General features: G+C 40.6%; 1 protein-coding gene across 2 annotated transcripts in view; it reads left to right on the top strand.

Moving 5' to 3' along the window:
- CDH23 (cadherin related 23) overlaps window positions 1-17,763 on the top strand; it is a 1,802,240-nt gene that overhangs the window by 1,081,359 nt on the left and 703,118 nt on the right. For both annotated transcript variants that reach the window (XM_073685852.1, XM_073685853.1), the window contains exons 14-15: window positions 12,410-12,474; window positions 14,184-14,421. In XM_073685852.1, coding sequence (XP_073541953.1) covers window positions 12,410-12,474; window positions 14,184-14,421 — 303 coding nt within the window. The remainder of the gene's footprint in view (window positions 1-12,409; window positions 12,475-14,183; window positions 14,422-17,763) is intronic.

Below are 17,763 nucleotides of genomic sequence, written 5' to 3'. Positions count from 1 at the left end.
ATCCTCATAGAAGAGGGGGTACTGTTAGAACCTTCCTGTTAGTTATTTTTCTATTTTGTTGGTCACATGACTTTCTGTCTATATAATCCAGCTCCGCCCTTCTGGCCTTGCTGGACTTCAGTGTTTCTTTTACTCTTAAGCTAGCCAGGTGCCTTGTACCTAACTCTGTAGTTTGCTTGGTCTTTGGACCACTAGTACTTTTTGTTTGTTTGTCTTTGCTCTGCTATAATTTCTACTAGGAGGTGTCCATCTATATCCCAGTCCTTAGTTCTTGTAGGGACCCCTCCCTTATATCTATAGGTCTGCGTTCAGACTAGCCGAGGACATAGGCGCGTCTGTTCAGAAGGAACAGGTCCCCCGCTGCATCGTAGGGAATCAGCTTAGTCCTATTGTAGGGACAGTTTTCCTTTCTTTCCTTAGTGCTTGTAGCAGTTCATAACATCTTACACATTAATTGTTAGATAAACTTGCTAAACCCAAGTGGCAGGTTTACTTAACATTTAATTTATTGTGGACACATTTATGGTCACTAGAGACTGTAGATATCTGTTAGTGAATCCTTCCAATTTTGATTTGGTACTGTAAGGTGCCTACCGAACGCGTCTGGGCATCTGGGTCAGGTTTATGGGCAGCCTTAGAGATGGTGGGTCTGGTTGCCCACATACCCCACCTCTGAGTGTGGTTCACATGATAAAATGGAGTCTTTTTCTTTGACACGTGGTCTGTGTGTGGAGGTAAGAAGACCTACTGTGTGATGTCTCCAGAATTAGCTGGTATACTGGATGCTATCCAGCCTGTGTGTCCTGGACAGTCTCTTATGTGACTTTGTTGGAACTGTACTTTGTTTTTCCAGCACTGAAAGGCCGTTTATTTTCCATTCCTTGTGGCATGGTTTACGAAGCACCAATAAACCAGCCTGGACATTTAAATGGAAACTGTCCCTGTGTTGCCTCACAACGCATCGAATAATAATATTAGCAAATACCTCCAATTAGAAATGTAGTATAGTTCTTCTTATTTGCTATGTCACTACCCCATGTGCAGGACATTGCAGTGGCTTAGGTATCCATGGTTACAACTAACTAATTGTCACTATATGAGTGGTTGTAACCATGGATACCTAAGCCACTGCAAGGGCCTGCACGTGAAGTAAGTGACATAGGCTATCAGGAGAACTATACTACATTTCTAATTGGAGGTATTTGCTAATATTGTTATTATTACATACTGGGATTGAATCTTAGATATGGGAATACCCCTTTAATTCTCTGATCTTACAAAAGATAAGCCACTGCCAGAGGAACCCGGTAGTGGCCTATTCTTCTCTACCAATTAAAAAATATCATGCATGGAAAAACAATAATTTTATGGCAGTGGAAGAAATAGTTGTCAGCCAAACAGCCAACTACTATCTCAGAAAAATAGTTGTACCTAACTTATATTGTATGTTGTCCACTAACCATCCAGTGTCTAGAAAATGTACAAATGAAGCTAACTAGTTATTTGAAAATGGTGACAAAATGGTCACTTGCTGATGTGAAGAAATTAACCGGGTTGTACTAAATAAGTGATGATGACCCAATCTATGGATATGGTGAGAATTCAAAACCATGCACTCCTACTAGTGCAGAGCGAACGTGCTCGGATAAGGTGTTATCCGAGCATGCTCGAGTCCTAACTGAGTGTCTTTGGCGTGCTCGTAAAATATGTTCGCTTTGCCGCTGCTGCATGTCTTGTGGCTGTTCAACAGCTGCAACACATGTGGGGAATGCCTGCTTGTTAGACAATCCCTGCATGTGTTGTGACTGTCTAATAGCCACGAGACATGCAGCCACAGCAACGTGGACATATTTCACGAGCACGCCAAAGACACTCGGTTAGGACTGGAGCATGCTCGGATAACACCTTACCCGAGCACGTTCGCTCAGCACTAACTCCTACAGATCAGCTGAAATTCTTTGCCAGGTATAAGTAATGTGTGAGGTGGACCAGTGGCCAGTAAGCAATGTATAAGGCTGCTGTGTTTTACACTGATTACAGCCGGCAACTGTTGGAGCAGATTTCAGCTGATTAGTGGTGGTGCCAGATGTCGGACTCACACTGATATTCAATCCCATGTCCAAACCCACTCTGCACTGCATTAGAGTATGGGACTTTTTTCTGTTATCCAAGGATGGATCCATGCCATGTTTGGACAGTCAGATGGAGTAATATGTAGTACTTTGGATGGCAGATATGTAGTGTTCATAAAGATTTAATTTCTCTGGCTGTATGACATTATATACCTCATGAATAAGGACAACACTAGTAATAGTGGACTTTTATCATTTGGGTGAATGTGAATTGTTTGAATTTGCAATTCGATACCCTCGGTCTTGTAATTTTTTGAAGTAATATAAAAGTATATAAAGATCAATTACTGTGTGCGAACTGTTTGTGTTATTTCCTATCGGAACCCTCACCGATAACAATTGATTACCTATCTGTATCATAGGACATCAATATGAGCAATCTTTTAAAGGGTTTGGCCACCTTCTCTTGTTAGTGCTGCTTTCCTCACACACTGACCAGCTCTTCTATCCATACAATGGCTGCTGGTGGAGGAGCAGTAACCAGACCAGTCCATCAGCTTCCTCCAATGGTAAATACATAACATAAGAGAGATGCTTTCCTATTGGAGGAGGCTGATGGACAGATCTGGTGACATGCACCTTCCCCAGCAGCCATTGTATGGACTGAAGTGCTGGTCAGTTTGTGAGGAAAGCTGCACTAACAAGAGAAGGTGGCCAAACCCTTGGAGGACTTGGAAATTTCTGAGATTTATAAACTTTCTCATATTGTGACATCTATAGAGATTTTGTTGTGTTTTCTTTTTTCAAATTTGGAATGATTGCTTATTTTCCTGCATACAAGTGAAATAATAAACTAAAAAGTTAATTGTTCTTAATTAATGTTATTGTGTTTCGATTAAACCTAATTATTGTACGTACACAAATAAATTTTTACAAATACAAAATATAATCAGTCTTTTTATGTTTTATTTATAGATATTAACTTTATATACATACAGCTTTTTTTTTTTTGCTACATTCGTATCAGATCTTAAAGGAGAAAAGAGAAGAATACAACTTTCTTCTCTTCTCAATTTGACCTGATCCCTGACTTGGCACAAAAAGTATCCTAAAGCCGGGGTCACACGACCAAAGATTCTCTCATTCAAGAATATCGGATCAATAATGCTAATGACGCTCCGAACTTTTATCCCAATTCGCTGAGAGTGTCAGCATAGTGTAATCCGAACAGTGTGAGGAGAAGATGGAGAACAAAATTTCTCCATCTTCTCCATTGTGGGAGGCTGGGAAAATCAGACTGCACTAAAATGTCATCCGAGTGTAGTCCGATGTTTTCTACACACCCATAGACTTGAATGAGTGAGTTTCTTCTGATTTCAGAGTGATATTGCAGCATGCTGCAATTTTTTTCACACACAGATTCTGTCAGTGAAAAAAATCGGTAATCAGCACTGCCTCATGGGATAATGTTGGTCCGAGCGCTATCTGATAAAAAATCAGACAGCACTCATCCGATTTATACTCTCGTGTGACCCTGGCCTAAAGTGAGGTTATTTAAGTGGTTTTCCTATATGAAACGGAGGCAGTACTCACCTGAGCAGCATATGGGTATGTCCATTGTTGAATACTAAATTACCTCCGCTCATGATAGATACTTCTATCATATAGCATTAAGGGTTGAAAGAGTAACTACAGTTTAAATTTTTCTTTTGATTTTCTAAAAAAGAAAAATACAACAAACTTTGTAATATATCTTATTGTGGAAAAAAAAGCCTCTTGTGCCACTAATCAATCACATCCCCTCCTGTATTAATAGTTTGCTCTCAAAAACTTCATTTATATCTTACAGCTTCTGCATATAGAAGTCTATGTTGAGGGGAGTGGAGAGAAGCTGATGGGAGAAAGAGGCAGAAGGAAGTTTCTGTAACTAAAGCCTCTCGAAAATAGTGTTGTCACTCATTTACACAGACATGACTACTTATTCTGATAAATCACCTAAAAGTATAGTTACAATTTAAATACCCAAAAGATAAATATTTCCTAAACCTCAGGAAAATAAGTAAGTGAAGCCGGTCATCAGCCACTGATGCATAAATGTCTTATGCAGCAAGACACGCTTCCAAAGCTTCCTAACATCTGCCATGCATGTACAGTTTAGAGATGTAGGAGGTCTCGCAAAATGCCTTACATGTAGAGTGCATTAATGGAGATGCAGATCCGGCGCCATCAGCAGCAGGAAGGAAAATGTAATAAACAGTAATTCAAAAATCATACATAGAAAAAGTGGTATCACTGAAAACATAATCTCGTCCCACAAAAACAAACTCCCTATGGCTCTGACAAAAAAATTATTTCTATGTAATATGGCAATGCAAAAAAAAATTAATATTTTTTTTAATTGTGCAAAAGTAGCAAAATAAAACACATCATATAAAAAACCCTATTTTAATCTGGCATCACTGTAATCGTATTGACCGGAAGAACACAGATGTCATCACTTTTACCAAATGGTAAACAGTGAAAAAAAAACATTTCAGAAATTGCTGGTATGTGTTCACTCAGACTGCAACCTAAGGGTATGTGCCCACGTAGCGTTTTACAAGCGTATATGCTACAGAATTTCCGCAGCATAAACGCTTGGGAAACGCTTGGTAATCCGCCCCCCATGGTCCCCAATGACAAGCCGCAATGTCAATGCCCATGTTGCGGATTTTTCCGCAGCATTTATGCTGCGCTCAAAAATCCGCAGCATGTCCATTAATTTTGCGGACACGCAGCGTAATCGCCGCCATTGACTTGCATTGAAACGCATAATATCCGTGTCAGTACATTTGTACACACGGATATTATGTTTTTCTATGTGCGAATGGAACCCAGGTCTGGAGGAGAGGAGACTGTCATCCAGACCTGGGTACCATAGAACCTGTGAAAAAAAGAATTTAAAATAAAAACTAAAGTTTATACTCACCTTCCGTTGTCCTCCCGGTGTTTTGTCTGCGCCGTACGGTGTCTTGCACTGCTCGCGCTGTTGTGAAGGACCTGCCATGACGTCACTGAGTCATGTGACCCATCACATGGCTCAATGACGTCACCGCAGGTCCTTCACACCACTGCGAGCAATGCAAGACACCGGACGGCGCAGACAAAACACCGGGAGGACAACAGAAGGTGAGTATAAACTTTATTTTTTTATTTTTTACCATTCTTATTCTTTTTTTTTAACTAACTTGGTCACACTACTATAAATACTTGCCGGTTGCATGGATTTATATAGTGTGAACAAGTTGCAAGCACTTTTCCAAGTGATGCTAAAATCGCTTGGAAAAGCGCTTCATAACCTGCATACAGAAATGCATGCAAAGACGCTTGACAAACGCTTCTACCTGGCGGGAAAAACGCATGTAAAATCCGCATGTGTCTTTCCTGCCAGGGAGAAGCATAAAAAATATGCAGCATTTCTGCATTGTGGGCACATAGCCTAAAGATTGAAAATAAACTGATATGATCAAAAAGATGTTATGTAGTCAAAAATGGTACCAGTAAAAACATCAACTCATCCTGCAAAAAGTAAGCCTTCACTCAGCTTTTTAGAGGAAAAATAAAAAAGAGATAGTTCTCAGAATAAGTTGATGAAAAAAACAAACACTCTTTTGTAAAAGTTTGTTTGTACAAAATAGAAAAAATATATAAAAAAATATATATAAAACTGGGGTTGCTAAAATTGTACTGACCCAAAGAATAAAGATAACAAAATGAACAGGATTCTTTCTTCTTTAGCATAAATTGACACATTTCTTGTTGGAAAATCCCAGTCAATCCACAAGACAGGAGCTGGAGTAGTAGCAGAAGGAGGCAACATTTCAACACTAACTAACACTAGTCTTTCTAAAGTATGATGACAAAGAAAAATGCACATACGACACTTTGCAAAAGTTTTAGGCAGATTTGAAAATTCTTCAAAATAAATGCTTTTACAATTAGAAGTGTAAATAAAAGATCTGAGGTTGTGGGTTGTAAGTAATCACCAAGGCAGGTTAACGATGCAACAATATTTTATTAATCACATCCATGGTAATGCAGCAATTCCAAGTAAATGCCCAAAATACAGTTCTTTCAGTCCTTAAGTTCTTAACCTGGGATCAGTAGTTCCACTGGCTTTGTATCAGGCCATACTCACTGTCTCCCAACTTTTGGTTGGCCCACAGATTTCGTATCTCCAGCCAGTATAGTCTGTAGCCACAGTCCATGATCCTCTAGATGACAGATAAACGATGAAAGCACAAGTATCCAGTAGCAGAAGTCCTTTTAAGAAAGTTTAAATCCAAACAACATAATCCATAATCGTAGCATGTTTATCCATCCATCCTTCCAAGTCCACGGTCTCCATCCTCTTCCTTCAATCCTTCCACACAACTCTGACTAAAACATGTCTGTCCTGTCTTTCGCTGGGATCAGTCCCCTCCCAGGTCAGGAGTGATCACCCGCCCCCTTAAGCATTTACTGTTAGCTAAAAATAATGAAGAAAATTCTAGAAGCCTTCATCTGAGACTGCATGTAAGACCCCCTGTGGTGACGGCTCCACTGTGTCTACAATTTACACACACATAATGAGATTATTGGCTGTTGGAACAATGGTTAGATACTCCTGAGATACAGATATCCTGAGATACAGATTAGTGGAATGCTGGACATTTTGCAAGTGAATCTAGTGCACATACTGACAAGTTAGCAGAACTATATAAAACATAACAAGTAAATCACTAATAAAACACAATAATAATATTGACAAAAATGGTGGTCCGTTGCTGGAAAAGTATCATAGTCTTTAGTAAGTGGGCAGCTCCTCACAGTAGTCAAAAATGGTACCTGTAAAAACATCAACTCATCCTGCAAAAAGTAAGCCTTCACTCAGCTTTTTTAGAGGAAAAAATAAAAAAGAGATAGTTCTCAGAATAAGTTGATGAAAAAAACAAACACTCTTTTGTAAAAGTTTGTGTGTACAAAATATAAAAAAATATAAAAAAATATATACAGTATAAAACTGGGGTTGCTAAAATTGTACTGATCCAAAGAATAAAGATAACAAAATGAACAGGATTCTTTCTTCTTTAACATAAATTGGCACACTTCTTGTTGGAAAATCCCAGTCAATCCACAAGACAGGAGCTGGAGTAGTAGCAGAAGGAGGCAACATTTCAACACTAACACTAGTCTTTCTAAAGTATGACGACAAAGAAAAATGCACATAGGGCTCTTTGCAAAAGTTTTAGGCAGATTTGAAAATTCTTCAAAATAAAAGTGCTTTTAAAATTAGAAGTGTAAATAATGTATTTTTATCAATTAAAATGCAAAGTGAATAATCAAAAGAAAAATCTAAATCAAATCAATATTTCTCCCAATGGAGTGAATATTCTGCTGTACTTGGTGGCCACCACTAAGCAATGCACAGTGCTGTTGTACTCCATCTGTACAACGCTTAGTTCTGGCCAATGGAGAGCAGTTTTCATCTGATCGGTGGGTGTGTTGGAACCCTACCAATGGCAAATCGATTACCTGTCTTACGAATAAGTAATCACTTGTAAAGTTCTGGACAATCCATTTAACATTACAGAGTGCATACCTCCTGAAGTACAAGCTGTGCATATATATATTTGCAGTTTTCAACATCCACTGAGCACTAATTTCTGGAAAATGATTGTGGGGTCAAAATAGTTGCTACACCCGTGTAATTTTTTGCAGCTCTGGCAACATCTAGTCTCTATGAATAGCGCCAATAAACTACTCCAGGAAAATCAATTCCTAAAAGTCAAGTTCTGCTTTTATTTTGAGGCCTCTGTGTGCCCAAACAGAAGTGTGTGACCATATAAAGGGTATTTCTGAATTTGGGATAGTGTAATAATTTATGGGGTACATTTATTTTTATTTGCCATGGTAAAAATGAAAAATAAAAATGAGATAAATTGACTTATTATTGCAATAAATATAATTTTTAATTTTCACATAGTCCAATGTTAAAGAAATTGGCGAAAATGGGGTAAAATGCTCAGGGGTGGGGTTTCTAAAATGTAGCCACTTTTGTTGTTTTATTTGCTGTTCTGGCACCACAGGGGATGTGTAAGTCATGCACAAAAATGATTCCAGACAAATTTGTGCTCCAAAGCCAAATTAGCATTTCCTCCCTTCCGAGACGTGTCTTATAGCCAAAATGTTGTTTTTGAGCACATTTAGTTTCCACATGCAAGAGAAATTGCTTTACAAATTGTGTGTCTCACTTTCTCCTATTACCCCTTGTGAAAATGAAACATTTGGGGCTAAAGTCATGGCAATGACTCCTATCCTGACAAGTGTGGTACATACATATATTGCTATTGTTACGCTCACGCCCGGACTGTTTGGCGTGAGCGTGGTTAGTGGTCCCACTGGGCCACAAACCGAGGAGTGTCTGGAGGGGCGTGACTAGGGGACTCGCCAGATCCGACCACGAACACACGGCGGTTTAATCGACTCCGTGGTCCGAGGAGGGACGTGGGAGGTGGCCCAGGTGCTACTCGAGGTCAGACCCTGGTCACAGCTGTTGACCCACACCGGACAGGTTTGGCTGGTATGCAGACAGGCGGGTACTGGCAAGCACGGCTGGTATGCAGACAGCTGGGTACAGGCAGGCATGGCTGGTATACAGACATTCATGTAGGAAAACAGGCTGGATAGGGACCAGTACAGACTGGGATACAGGAATAGAGCTGCTGGTGTGGAGGACAAGCGGAGCAGAGCCACAGGTGCGGAGGTCAAGCGGAGCAGAGCAGAGCCGCAGGTGCGGAGGACAAGGGGAGCAGAGCAGAGCCGCAGATGCAGAGGACAAGAGGAGGAGAGCAGAGCTGCAGGTGCAGAGGACAAGCAGAGCAGAGCCGCAGGTGCGGAGGACAAGCGGAGCAGAGAAGAGCCACAGGTGCGGAGGACAAGCGGAGCAGAGCAGAGCCGCAGGTGCGGAGGACAAGCGGAGCTGAGCAGAGCCGCTGGTGCGGAGGACAAGCGGAGCAGAGCAGAGCCGCAGGTGCGGAGAACAAGCGGAGCAGAGCAGGGCTCTGTTCACATGGACTAGACTGGGAAACACCGGAAGATAGCTAGAACTCCGGAGGTAGATACGGAGGCAGAGAAATGGGACAAGCAGAACCAGATACACACAAGGTACTTGCAATGAAGTAGCAATTGGACACAAAACTCACAAACAGAAGTACAGAGACAACGAATAGGAGTTAGGTACTGGTTCAGACACTGCAGAAAAAGGGATGGGTCGAACAAAGAGACAAGCAGGTAACGGGCTAGGACACAGTTCTGATAGGAACTGACACAGGCATGAGATACAGAAACGAGTCTGGGCATTCAGCCCCCAGGGTGGCAGAAATAGACTAGAAGTCACAGATACAGGTAACAGGCCTGGGTACTCAGCCCCCAGGGTGGCGGAAACAGACAAGATTCAGGACAGGACCTGGCAACTCACAGTTGCACAGAACACACTGAAGGAAAGTGTTGCTCCGGCACCTCCCACTGGGTGGAGGAGGTTTAAGTATCCAGTGACTCACAGCAATAGGCTGGGGAAGCATTAGGACTGCATACACTGTAACTATAAGAATCAAGAAGTGCCACCCTATGCCAGCAGACAAGAGACAAGCACACAGTAGGTAGAGAAGCATAGTGTGCAGCCTGGACTGGTAGGTAAGTTGGCGGTCTTGCATGGTGGGAGATGGTAATCCATGCCAGCACGCCACCAGGGATATTACAGCTATCTTAGACTAGATACCCATATCTCCCTTTCTCAAGTCATTGGAGTGGCATGTGGCAATGCAGAGGCATGTTGATGCTGCATTGTTACTACAGGATTGGGTGAGATCTGAACATCTTTAAAGCCATGGTTGTGTGTGTTAATTTCTCAGACTACACCTCTGACTTAATGATAATAATATTAATGATGTGATCCTACAATTTAATGTGATTGATCCTGGAGCCAATTTATTTTTACATCTACTGTACATATCTATTATATTAATTTATGATGTATTTGCAGTTGTGGTTTAGTAAATAATATCATTACTCTAAAATCTTAGAATACATCCATATTATGCTGCCCGACCTACATATAGTCACAGGCCACTGTTTTTGTGAGTATTCTTAACCTAGCTTGTGCATATTCATTTTTTGACTATTTATCTCAGTCTAGCTTTAATATGTTGTCCTATATTTTGAATGTGGGTGTCACACAGGAGATCATTTATTTATATGTTATCTTGATGTGGCTTTGGGTCTAGTTTATTGAAAGGGAGATTGCATTTTATTTGCACGCCTAGTTAATATTTTCATTGCATCCTGATGAGATACTGTGTGCCCTTTATTATGAGAGCCACCAATTGAGTACCCCTTTTACATTTAGGGTCACTTTTCCCTTGCTCATTTTGTTAACCTGGATGTTCCCGGTGATTTCTTACCATTCCTGATCTAGTGGCTTTTTTGGTATTTAGTGTGTGGATATCTATTTTTTCTGTATCCATTAAAGGTTACATTTTATTAGCATCTCTCTTTTTCTGGTATTTGTTTGACGCAGTCTTAAAGCTATAGAAATTAAAAAAGTTTGAAAATGTTTGATTTAAAAAAAAATCTGTGGCAAATTTCAGATATTTTCATAAATAAATTCAAAATTTATCAGACAAAATATATCCCTAACATAAAGTACAATGTGTCATGGAAAAACATTCTCAGAATCACTGGGATTGTAAGAAGCGTTCCACAGTTATTAGTTAAGTGACTAGATCAAGGCAATTTTTTTTTTTTGCTTCCCTTGACTTGAAGATAAAGTACCAAATAAAAGTTTTTTCTAAATTAAATCAGAGAAATATATTCTTTATTTCTTGTGTGATTCTATTTTACAATTGGATATTAGTTATATATTGATTTTTTACATGATTATGGGGTGGACATCATGCCTGAGCTGCAGATAATTACATTTTGAGATATGTTGTACCATCTGTGCCAGATTCGGCTTCGTTCACTAGGCGGCATCCCACCTTTATTGTGGGTGATGCTTGACATCATCAATCCTATTTTATTCCTGGGACATGTGACTCTGGCCAGTCCAGAAGCTATGGGGTTTATCCTGTTAGTTTGAGTTTCTTCTTGCTGTCAGCACTGGATGGGGGCTGTTCACTATTTAAACCCTTGAGAGTCAGTTCCCACTGCCAGTCAATGTTTGTGCTACCTGGATTTACCTGTGTTCTGTGCATCTTGCTTTATCCTGAATTATCCTGGACCTCTGATAGTTTATTGACGTATCTCCTGCCTGATGATTTTGTACCTCCTGGAACTGACCCTGCTACCTGACTATCCTTCTCGCCAGCTTGCACCACCAAACAGCAGCTGACTCCATAGCCCTAGTCCAGGGACATCTTTGTACATTCAGATACCTGTACAGGGGTTAAAGGGTGAAGGCCAGTGCAACCTCTAGGTTCTGAAAAATGAAGTAGCTAGCGCCAAGCCTGTTCATGGTTTATATTTTGGAGCTGCCAGGTGACCACGAACAGTGACTGCTTGACATATGTTTTACAGCAACTACATGAACCACAGGAAATTATAGTCCAGAGATTAACTTTGACCTTTGTGGGATAATTTTCTGTCATTCACTGTTATCTGTACAGAGGTCACTGTGAATGGTGTGAGAGGAGCTGAGCTTTGACATTGCCTATTGTGATTAGTGTATTCTGCATTATATATGCAGGGCCAGAGACTTGCATGAAAGCAACAAGATTTCAGGATTTTTTTTAATAGAAAGTGACATGTAAAATGTAAAATAAAAGCTACTTACATTTCTTGAACTGTATGTTTAACATAAAAACTTAATTAAAATACCAAGTTATCGTTTTCTGATGATACAGTTCCATTGAGGGGAAGCTGATGACATATTCATGCTGCCCAAACAACAGACAGCATGAATCAGGCCCTGGCTGCCTTATTACAGCCAGATATGTATTAATCTAAACACTGATTAGTTTCAGAGAAAACATAATTTGAAAAGCTGGCCAGGGATTATTATTTTTGGATGACTAGACAGCATGAATTAGCCGACAGGTTCCACTTAAAACCAATAGCTATCAGTCTAGGTTAAAGAACTTATGCAAAAAAGAGTACTGGAAGCCATCTAGTATGGGAGGCAATTAAGAGCTACTGTACATTGTGAAGTGGAATTTTGTATCTTTTTGACTCTTGAGCTAATATTTTATAATTTACTGCACTTATTATTGTACTATTGAAATAATTTAACAAGTTTTAATGTTATATTTTCTTTTCTGCAGGCTACAGACAATGATGTTGGGACATTTGGACAAGTGAGCTATTTCTTCAGTGATGACCCAGACAGGTAAGAGATAAATATGGCCCAGAAACATCAAACATCATGCGGTTGTTAAAAATGGGATAACAGTGGATAACATGACACGGCTTTGCTTTCACAAATCTGTGGAAATTGCTATAATGTTAGCACATTAAATACACATTAAACTTCACTTGAGGTCACATCTGTTTTCTCCATGACATCTGTGACAAGTTAGAAAATTGTGCAACATTGTTTGTATATTTAATGCATTAATACTAAGACTATTGGAATATAACAATAACATTTTTTTGCAACGGCCTGAAATCTGTATCTCTGTTCTGCTATGTTTAGAGCATTGGCAGCATTTGCCCTGAAACGTGTTAATCCATAGATAGATCTTACTTTAGGTCAATGACAGTGATGTATTTTTCAGACAGAATGCGCCTGGAACCCACCTAAAAATATGCTATTAAAATGTAAAAAATAATGACCACATGCACAGCAATGTCAAAACAACATTTCTGTGCTTTAGTTACATCTTTTCTTACTTCTTTTAATCTCTTTAAGTTTTGAAAACCCTGAAGTGGCTAAAAGAAGTGACCTGTTCATTCTTCTTACGACTTCCACTTGGAAGATGCCACTATTTTATATATGTAGAACGTCAGAAAAGAGGCTCCAGATTAAACATTACTGATGTTTTTCTGAAGCATCTTCCTACAGTAAACACTCGGTACATCGCTGTCAAAGAGACGACATGTGAACATAGTCAGTGTTTTCATAGCAAATACTGCATCAATTGTCCATTTAAAAAAAAGCTATTTTCTGATACCCTGTTAGAATCCTTTTCTGGGTAAGAAGAAGTGTTCAACTGCTAAGGACTCATCTTTTAACCAGATCGGATCTATAAAGAAGGGCTTTTGCTCTGTATACAACACATACTATGGATGACCAATATATCGGCAAAAACAGTGATGCCATCATGTAAATATGGACCACAGTTTTTAAAGGGAACCTTACCGCTAATACAGTATGTGCTGCTCAGCATTCGTGCTGGTTGTATGAAATCAGCCAGGTATTTTTGACTCTGAAATGCTGTGATGTTTCATAGAAAAACTATAAAAGACTTGTCACTCCAGGGCATTGGGCGGGGAGAAGCCACTGAGGACTCACCTATCTGACTAGTCTACTGCACTTTCAAAGCATATTTTTCTCTGAAACACCCCAGAATTTCTTTGTAAAACCTAGCTTACCAAGTTCATACAGCCAGGGCCTGATGCATGCTGCCCAGGGATTGGGCAGCATATATCAGCTGTCAGGTTCCCTTTAAGGAATGTTTCCAAAGTCCACACCACAAAGAATTCTAGTGATTCTGAAAGGGAAAAAATCCAACATAGTACTATAAAGAAACCTTCAAAGTTGATATGATGTCTTACATCTTACATCTTGCTTCTTACAGCATTTTGACAGTCATTTTGACAGGATATAAAGACCCACTATATAACAATGCCAATCAAACCATCCAGTATGAAGCTGATCCTCTCAATGACAGATTAATTGAAGTTCCATACTTAACATTACAAGTTAAATATTTTACATTGTTTAATAAGTAAAAAAAAATATGTAGTTATTGACAAAAACTAAAAATATTAGACAAAAATAGAATAATGTCGTAGAGGAATAAGGTACATGTAGCTATGTTATTCTGACATTTTCTATATGCTTCACTATATACTGTACTGTATTTTTCCTTGTAGGTTTTCACTCGATAAGGACACTGGGATAATTACACTAATTGCTCGTCTAGATTTTGAGACTACTCAGCGCTACACCCTAACAGTGATTGCCAGAGATGGTGGAGGTGAAGAGACAACAGGTCGTGTGCGCATCAATGTTTTGGATGTTAATGACAATGCACCCATCTTTCAGAAAGATTCCTACCTTGGAGCAATAAGAGAGAATGAACCATCTGTGATCACAGTGATCAAACTTAGGGTGAGAAAAGATAACACACAAAAAGTTTTCTCTTTCTTCTTGGCTCAAGCTTTGTTTTCTTTTTTTTCTTCTTTAACATTTAAGGCCAAGTTTTCTGATTATTCACAACAGGTTCTAACAGCTCAATTGAACCTTTTATGCATCTTAATCACCCTAAATTAGCAAGAATAGTAAGTAACATACTGCTTCTAATCAGCTACACACAAAGTCCAATTGGTAAAATTCTGCTGCCAAGCATGGCCTCTTATTGTCTTCCAGGAGCCTCATTCTCCTGTTCTCATAAATGCCACTGAGCGATCAGCTTCTGATGTAATAATAGGATAGCCCAGCTGTGTCAGAGACGTGAATACCTAATGAATACATTACACTAAGACATACACCTGGATTGGGCTTTATAAACATTTTTTTACTTTAATCATCATAAAATATTTTAACTTTTTTTAACACAACATCTCCCATGGTAGTATTCTATTTTAACATTTTGCCTTTTGTTGAATGCAAATTAATACAATTTTACAGTACTTTGTCTGTTATAAATAAATTGGACTCACGATAAAACATACAAAAACTAAACCAAAATGGATTTTCCTGGGAAATATATTAAGGAACATCCTTTCCAGGGTAATGACTTGTATGTAAATCAAAATAAATAACCAAAAACAAAATACTCCTCCACACCTTGGGCTATGTTCACACTTAGCGTTTTTGATGCGTTTTGGCACTTTTGCATTGCTTTCAATGGTGACAAATGCATTCACCAGGAAATGTCATTTTAACATTTTACAACCTTATCTGGCCATGTGATGTGTTAAATATCATCAGACACATCGTGTTTCATTTATGAAGGAGGGACTCTGAAAGTCACAAAGCCTATTTTTATAGGTCCATCAGGCGGCCTTTACTATTCTTAAAGGGCCAGCAGTCAGCCCTCACTATTCTTAGAGAGCCATCAGCCGGCTATGATTTATTGTTCCCATTACTAAAGAGTGGGTCTCCTATACTGTTATTGCGTATGCAGTGAGTGTCAGGGCTGCCCAAAATTTGGACGCACCCCAATACCCCTTTGAAGAGACTTAGAGGAGGGCCTCCTGAAAACAATGCTCCCATTATTAGGAAGTAGGTCTCCCATTGTGTTTGCCTATGCAGTGAATGCAAGGGTTGCCAAAAATTTGGAGGCACTCCAATACCCCTTGGAAGAGACGTGGAGGTCAGAGGGCCTCCTGAATACAATGTTCCTATTATTAGGAAGTGGGTGTCCCGTAGTGTTGGCCTATGCAGTGAATGCAAGGGCTGCCAAAAATTGGGAGGCGCTCCAATGCCACTTGGAAGAGACGTGGAGGAGGGCCTCATAAAAAATGTAGCCATTAGAAAGGAGCGGGTCTCCTATACTTGTAATGCCCTGGCACTAAGTGTATGGGATGACAAACATTTACCCCTGAGGGGTATACATGAATATACTGTATAAAAAATTTTTTTTTGGGCATCATAAAAACCCTTTAAAAAAATTCTGTGGGTGTTGCATCACGGACCATGGTCACCCTGGTGATATGGTGGTAGAGGATGATGATGAGGAGAAGGAGGAGGACAAGATCAAATAGCCCAAATCAAGAAGCATATACCCATATGTAGGTATGAAGAGGTGCATGGGAATACACCTCCCAAAATAAGACACTGGATTTGAGTTTATGTTACGCTGTGGTCATTCGATGGTGTTGAGAAGTCTGGCCCAATCCAGCCCTTGATCATTTTTATAAGAGTCAGCCTGTCAGCATTTTCAGTTGACAAGCGGATGCGCTTATCAGTTATAATTCCACCAGCGGCACTAAAAACCTGTTCTGATAAAACTCTAGCAGCAGGGCAGGCCAGGACCTCCAAGGCGTAGAAAGCCAGTTCATTCCACGTATCCAGCTTGGATCCCCAATAATTATAAGGCACAGAGGAATCACGGAGGACGTTGGTACGGTCGGCAAGGTACTCCCTCAGCATCTTCCCAAACTTTGCACTCCTTGTGAGAATACCCCGCACTTCAGGGTCTGTGCGATGGGAGGGTCTGAGAAAATTCTCCCAGAACTTTGACAGTGTTCCCCTGTCTCTGCTGGATTGAAGTTGTGTCTCTCTCGCCTGCACTCCTTGGTTGTCCAACGAAGTGTGCCCTCTGCTGCCAGCGTTTTCAGATGGGAATTTTTTTAATAGTTACCCAACAAGGGCCTTCTGGTACTGCCCCATTTTTGTAGACCTGTCCGCCTCAGGAATAAGATATATAAAGTTCTCCTTGTAGCGTGGGTCTAGAAGTGCCACCAACCAGTAATGACTGTCACCCAAAGTTTTGAGAACATGAGGGTCATGGGAAATGCAGCGTAACGTAAACTCAGCCATGGGTGCCAGACTGCTAACAGGTAAGACCTCTGTGCCCTCACCAGAGGAAAACTGACCATGCTCTCCTCCTCCTCCTCTCTGTCCTCTGGCCATCCACGCTGAACAGACGGTATGACAGTTGTTCAGGTAGTACCGTCTATAGCGTATGAAACTAGCTCCTGTCCTTCCTCCTCCTCCTCCTCTTCCTCATTGTCACCCAATCCACGTTGGGATGAGATGAGGCTGCGCTGTGTGTAATCACGCTGTATGGTTCCATGCTCCATCTCATTGTGCTCCTCCTGCAATGCATCCTCTTTGATTGTGAGCAGAGAGCAGTTCAGAAGACAGATAAGCGGGATGGTAATGCTAATTATGGTGTCATCGCCGCTCACCATCTTGGTGGAGTCCTCAAAGTTTTAGAGGATGGTACATATGTCTGACATCCATGTCCACTCCTGAGGTCTTATGTGTGGAGTCTGAACTGAATAACGATGGTCTTGTTGATGCTGGTACTCAACAACTGCCTTCTTCTGCTCACAAATCCTTCCCAACATCTGCAGTGTAGAGCTCCAATGCAGCCGGAAGCTGCAAACACTGGTGAAACACGACATGAACGGCGGAAGCTGTAGGTGACTTTCTAAAATGGGCACACAGACAGCGTACTTTAACAAGCTGATCCGGCAGCTCCGGGTAGGATTTGAAAAACCGCTGAACCACGAGGTTAAGCACATGGGCCAGGCATGGAACGTGTGTGTGCTCGCCTTGCCTCAGAGCCACCACCAGGTTCCAGCCCTTGTCACACAGGACCATGCCTGGCTGTAGGTTCAGTGGTGTGAGCCACAGATCTGCCTGCTCTTTCAGAGCTGTCCACAACTCTTCAGCATTGTGTGGTTTGTCACAGCTTCAGCACAGCCTGTTGCTGCTTGGCCAAGGCAGTGCTCCAGTGCTTCCATCTTGTGACTGATGTGGTCATTTCGGAGATGGAGG

The sequence above is a fragment of the Phyllobates terribilis genome, unplaced genomic scaffold (genome assembly GCF_046119375.1).
Source record: "Phyllobates terribilis strain yellow unplaced genomic scaffold, ASM4611937v1 Scaffold_5__5_contigs__length_657084704, whole genome shotgun sequence".
NCBI classification, from domain to species: Eukaryota; Metazoa; Chordata; class Amphibia; order Anura; family Dendrobatidae; genus Phyllobates; species Phyllobates terribilis.
This window is presented reverse-complemented; position numbering and strand designations above follow the sequence as displayed.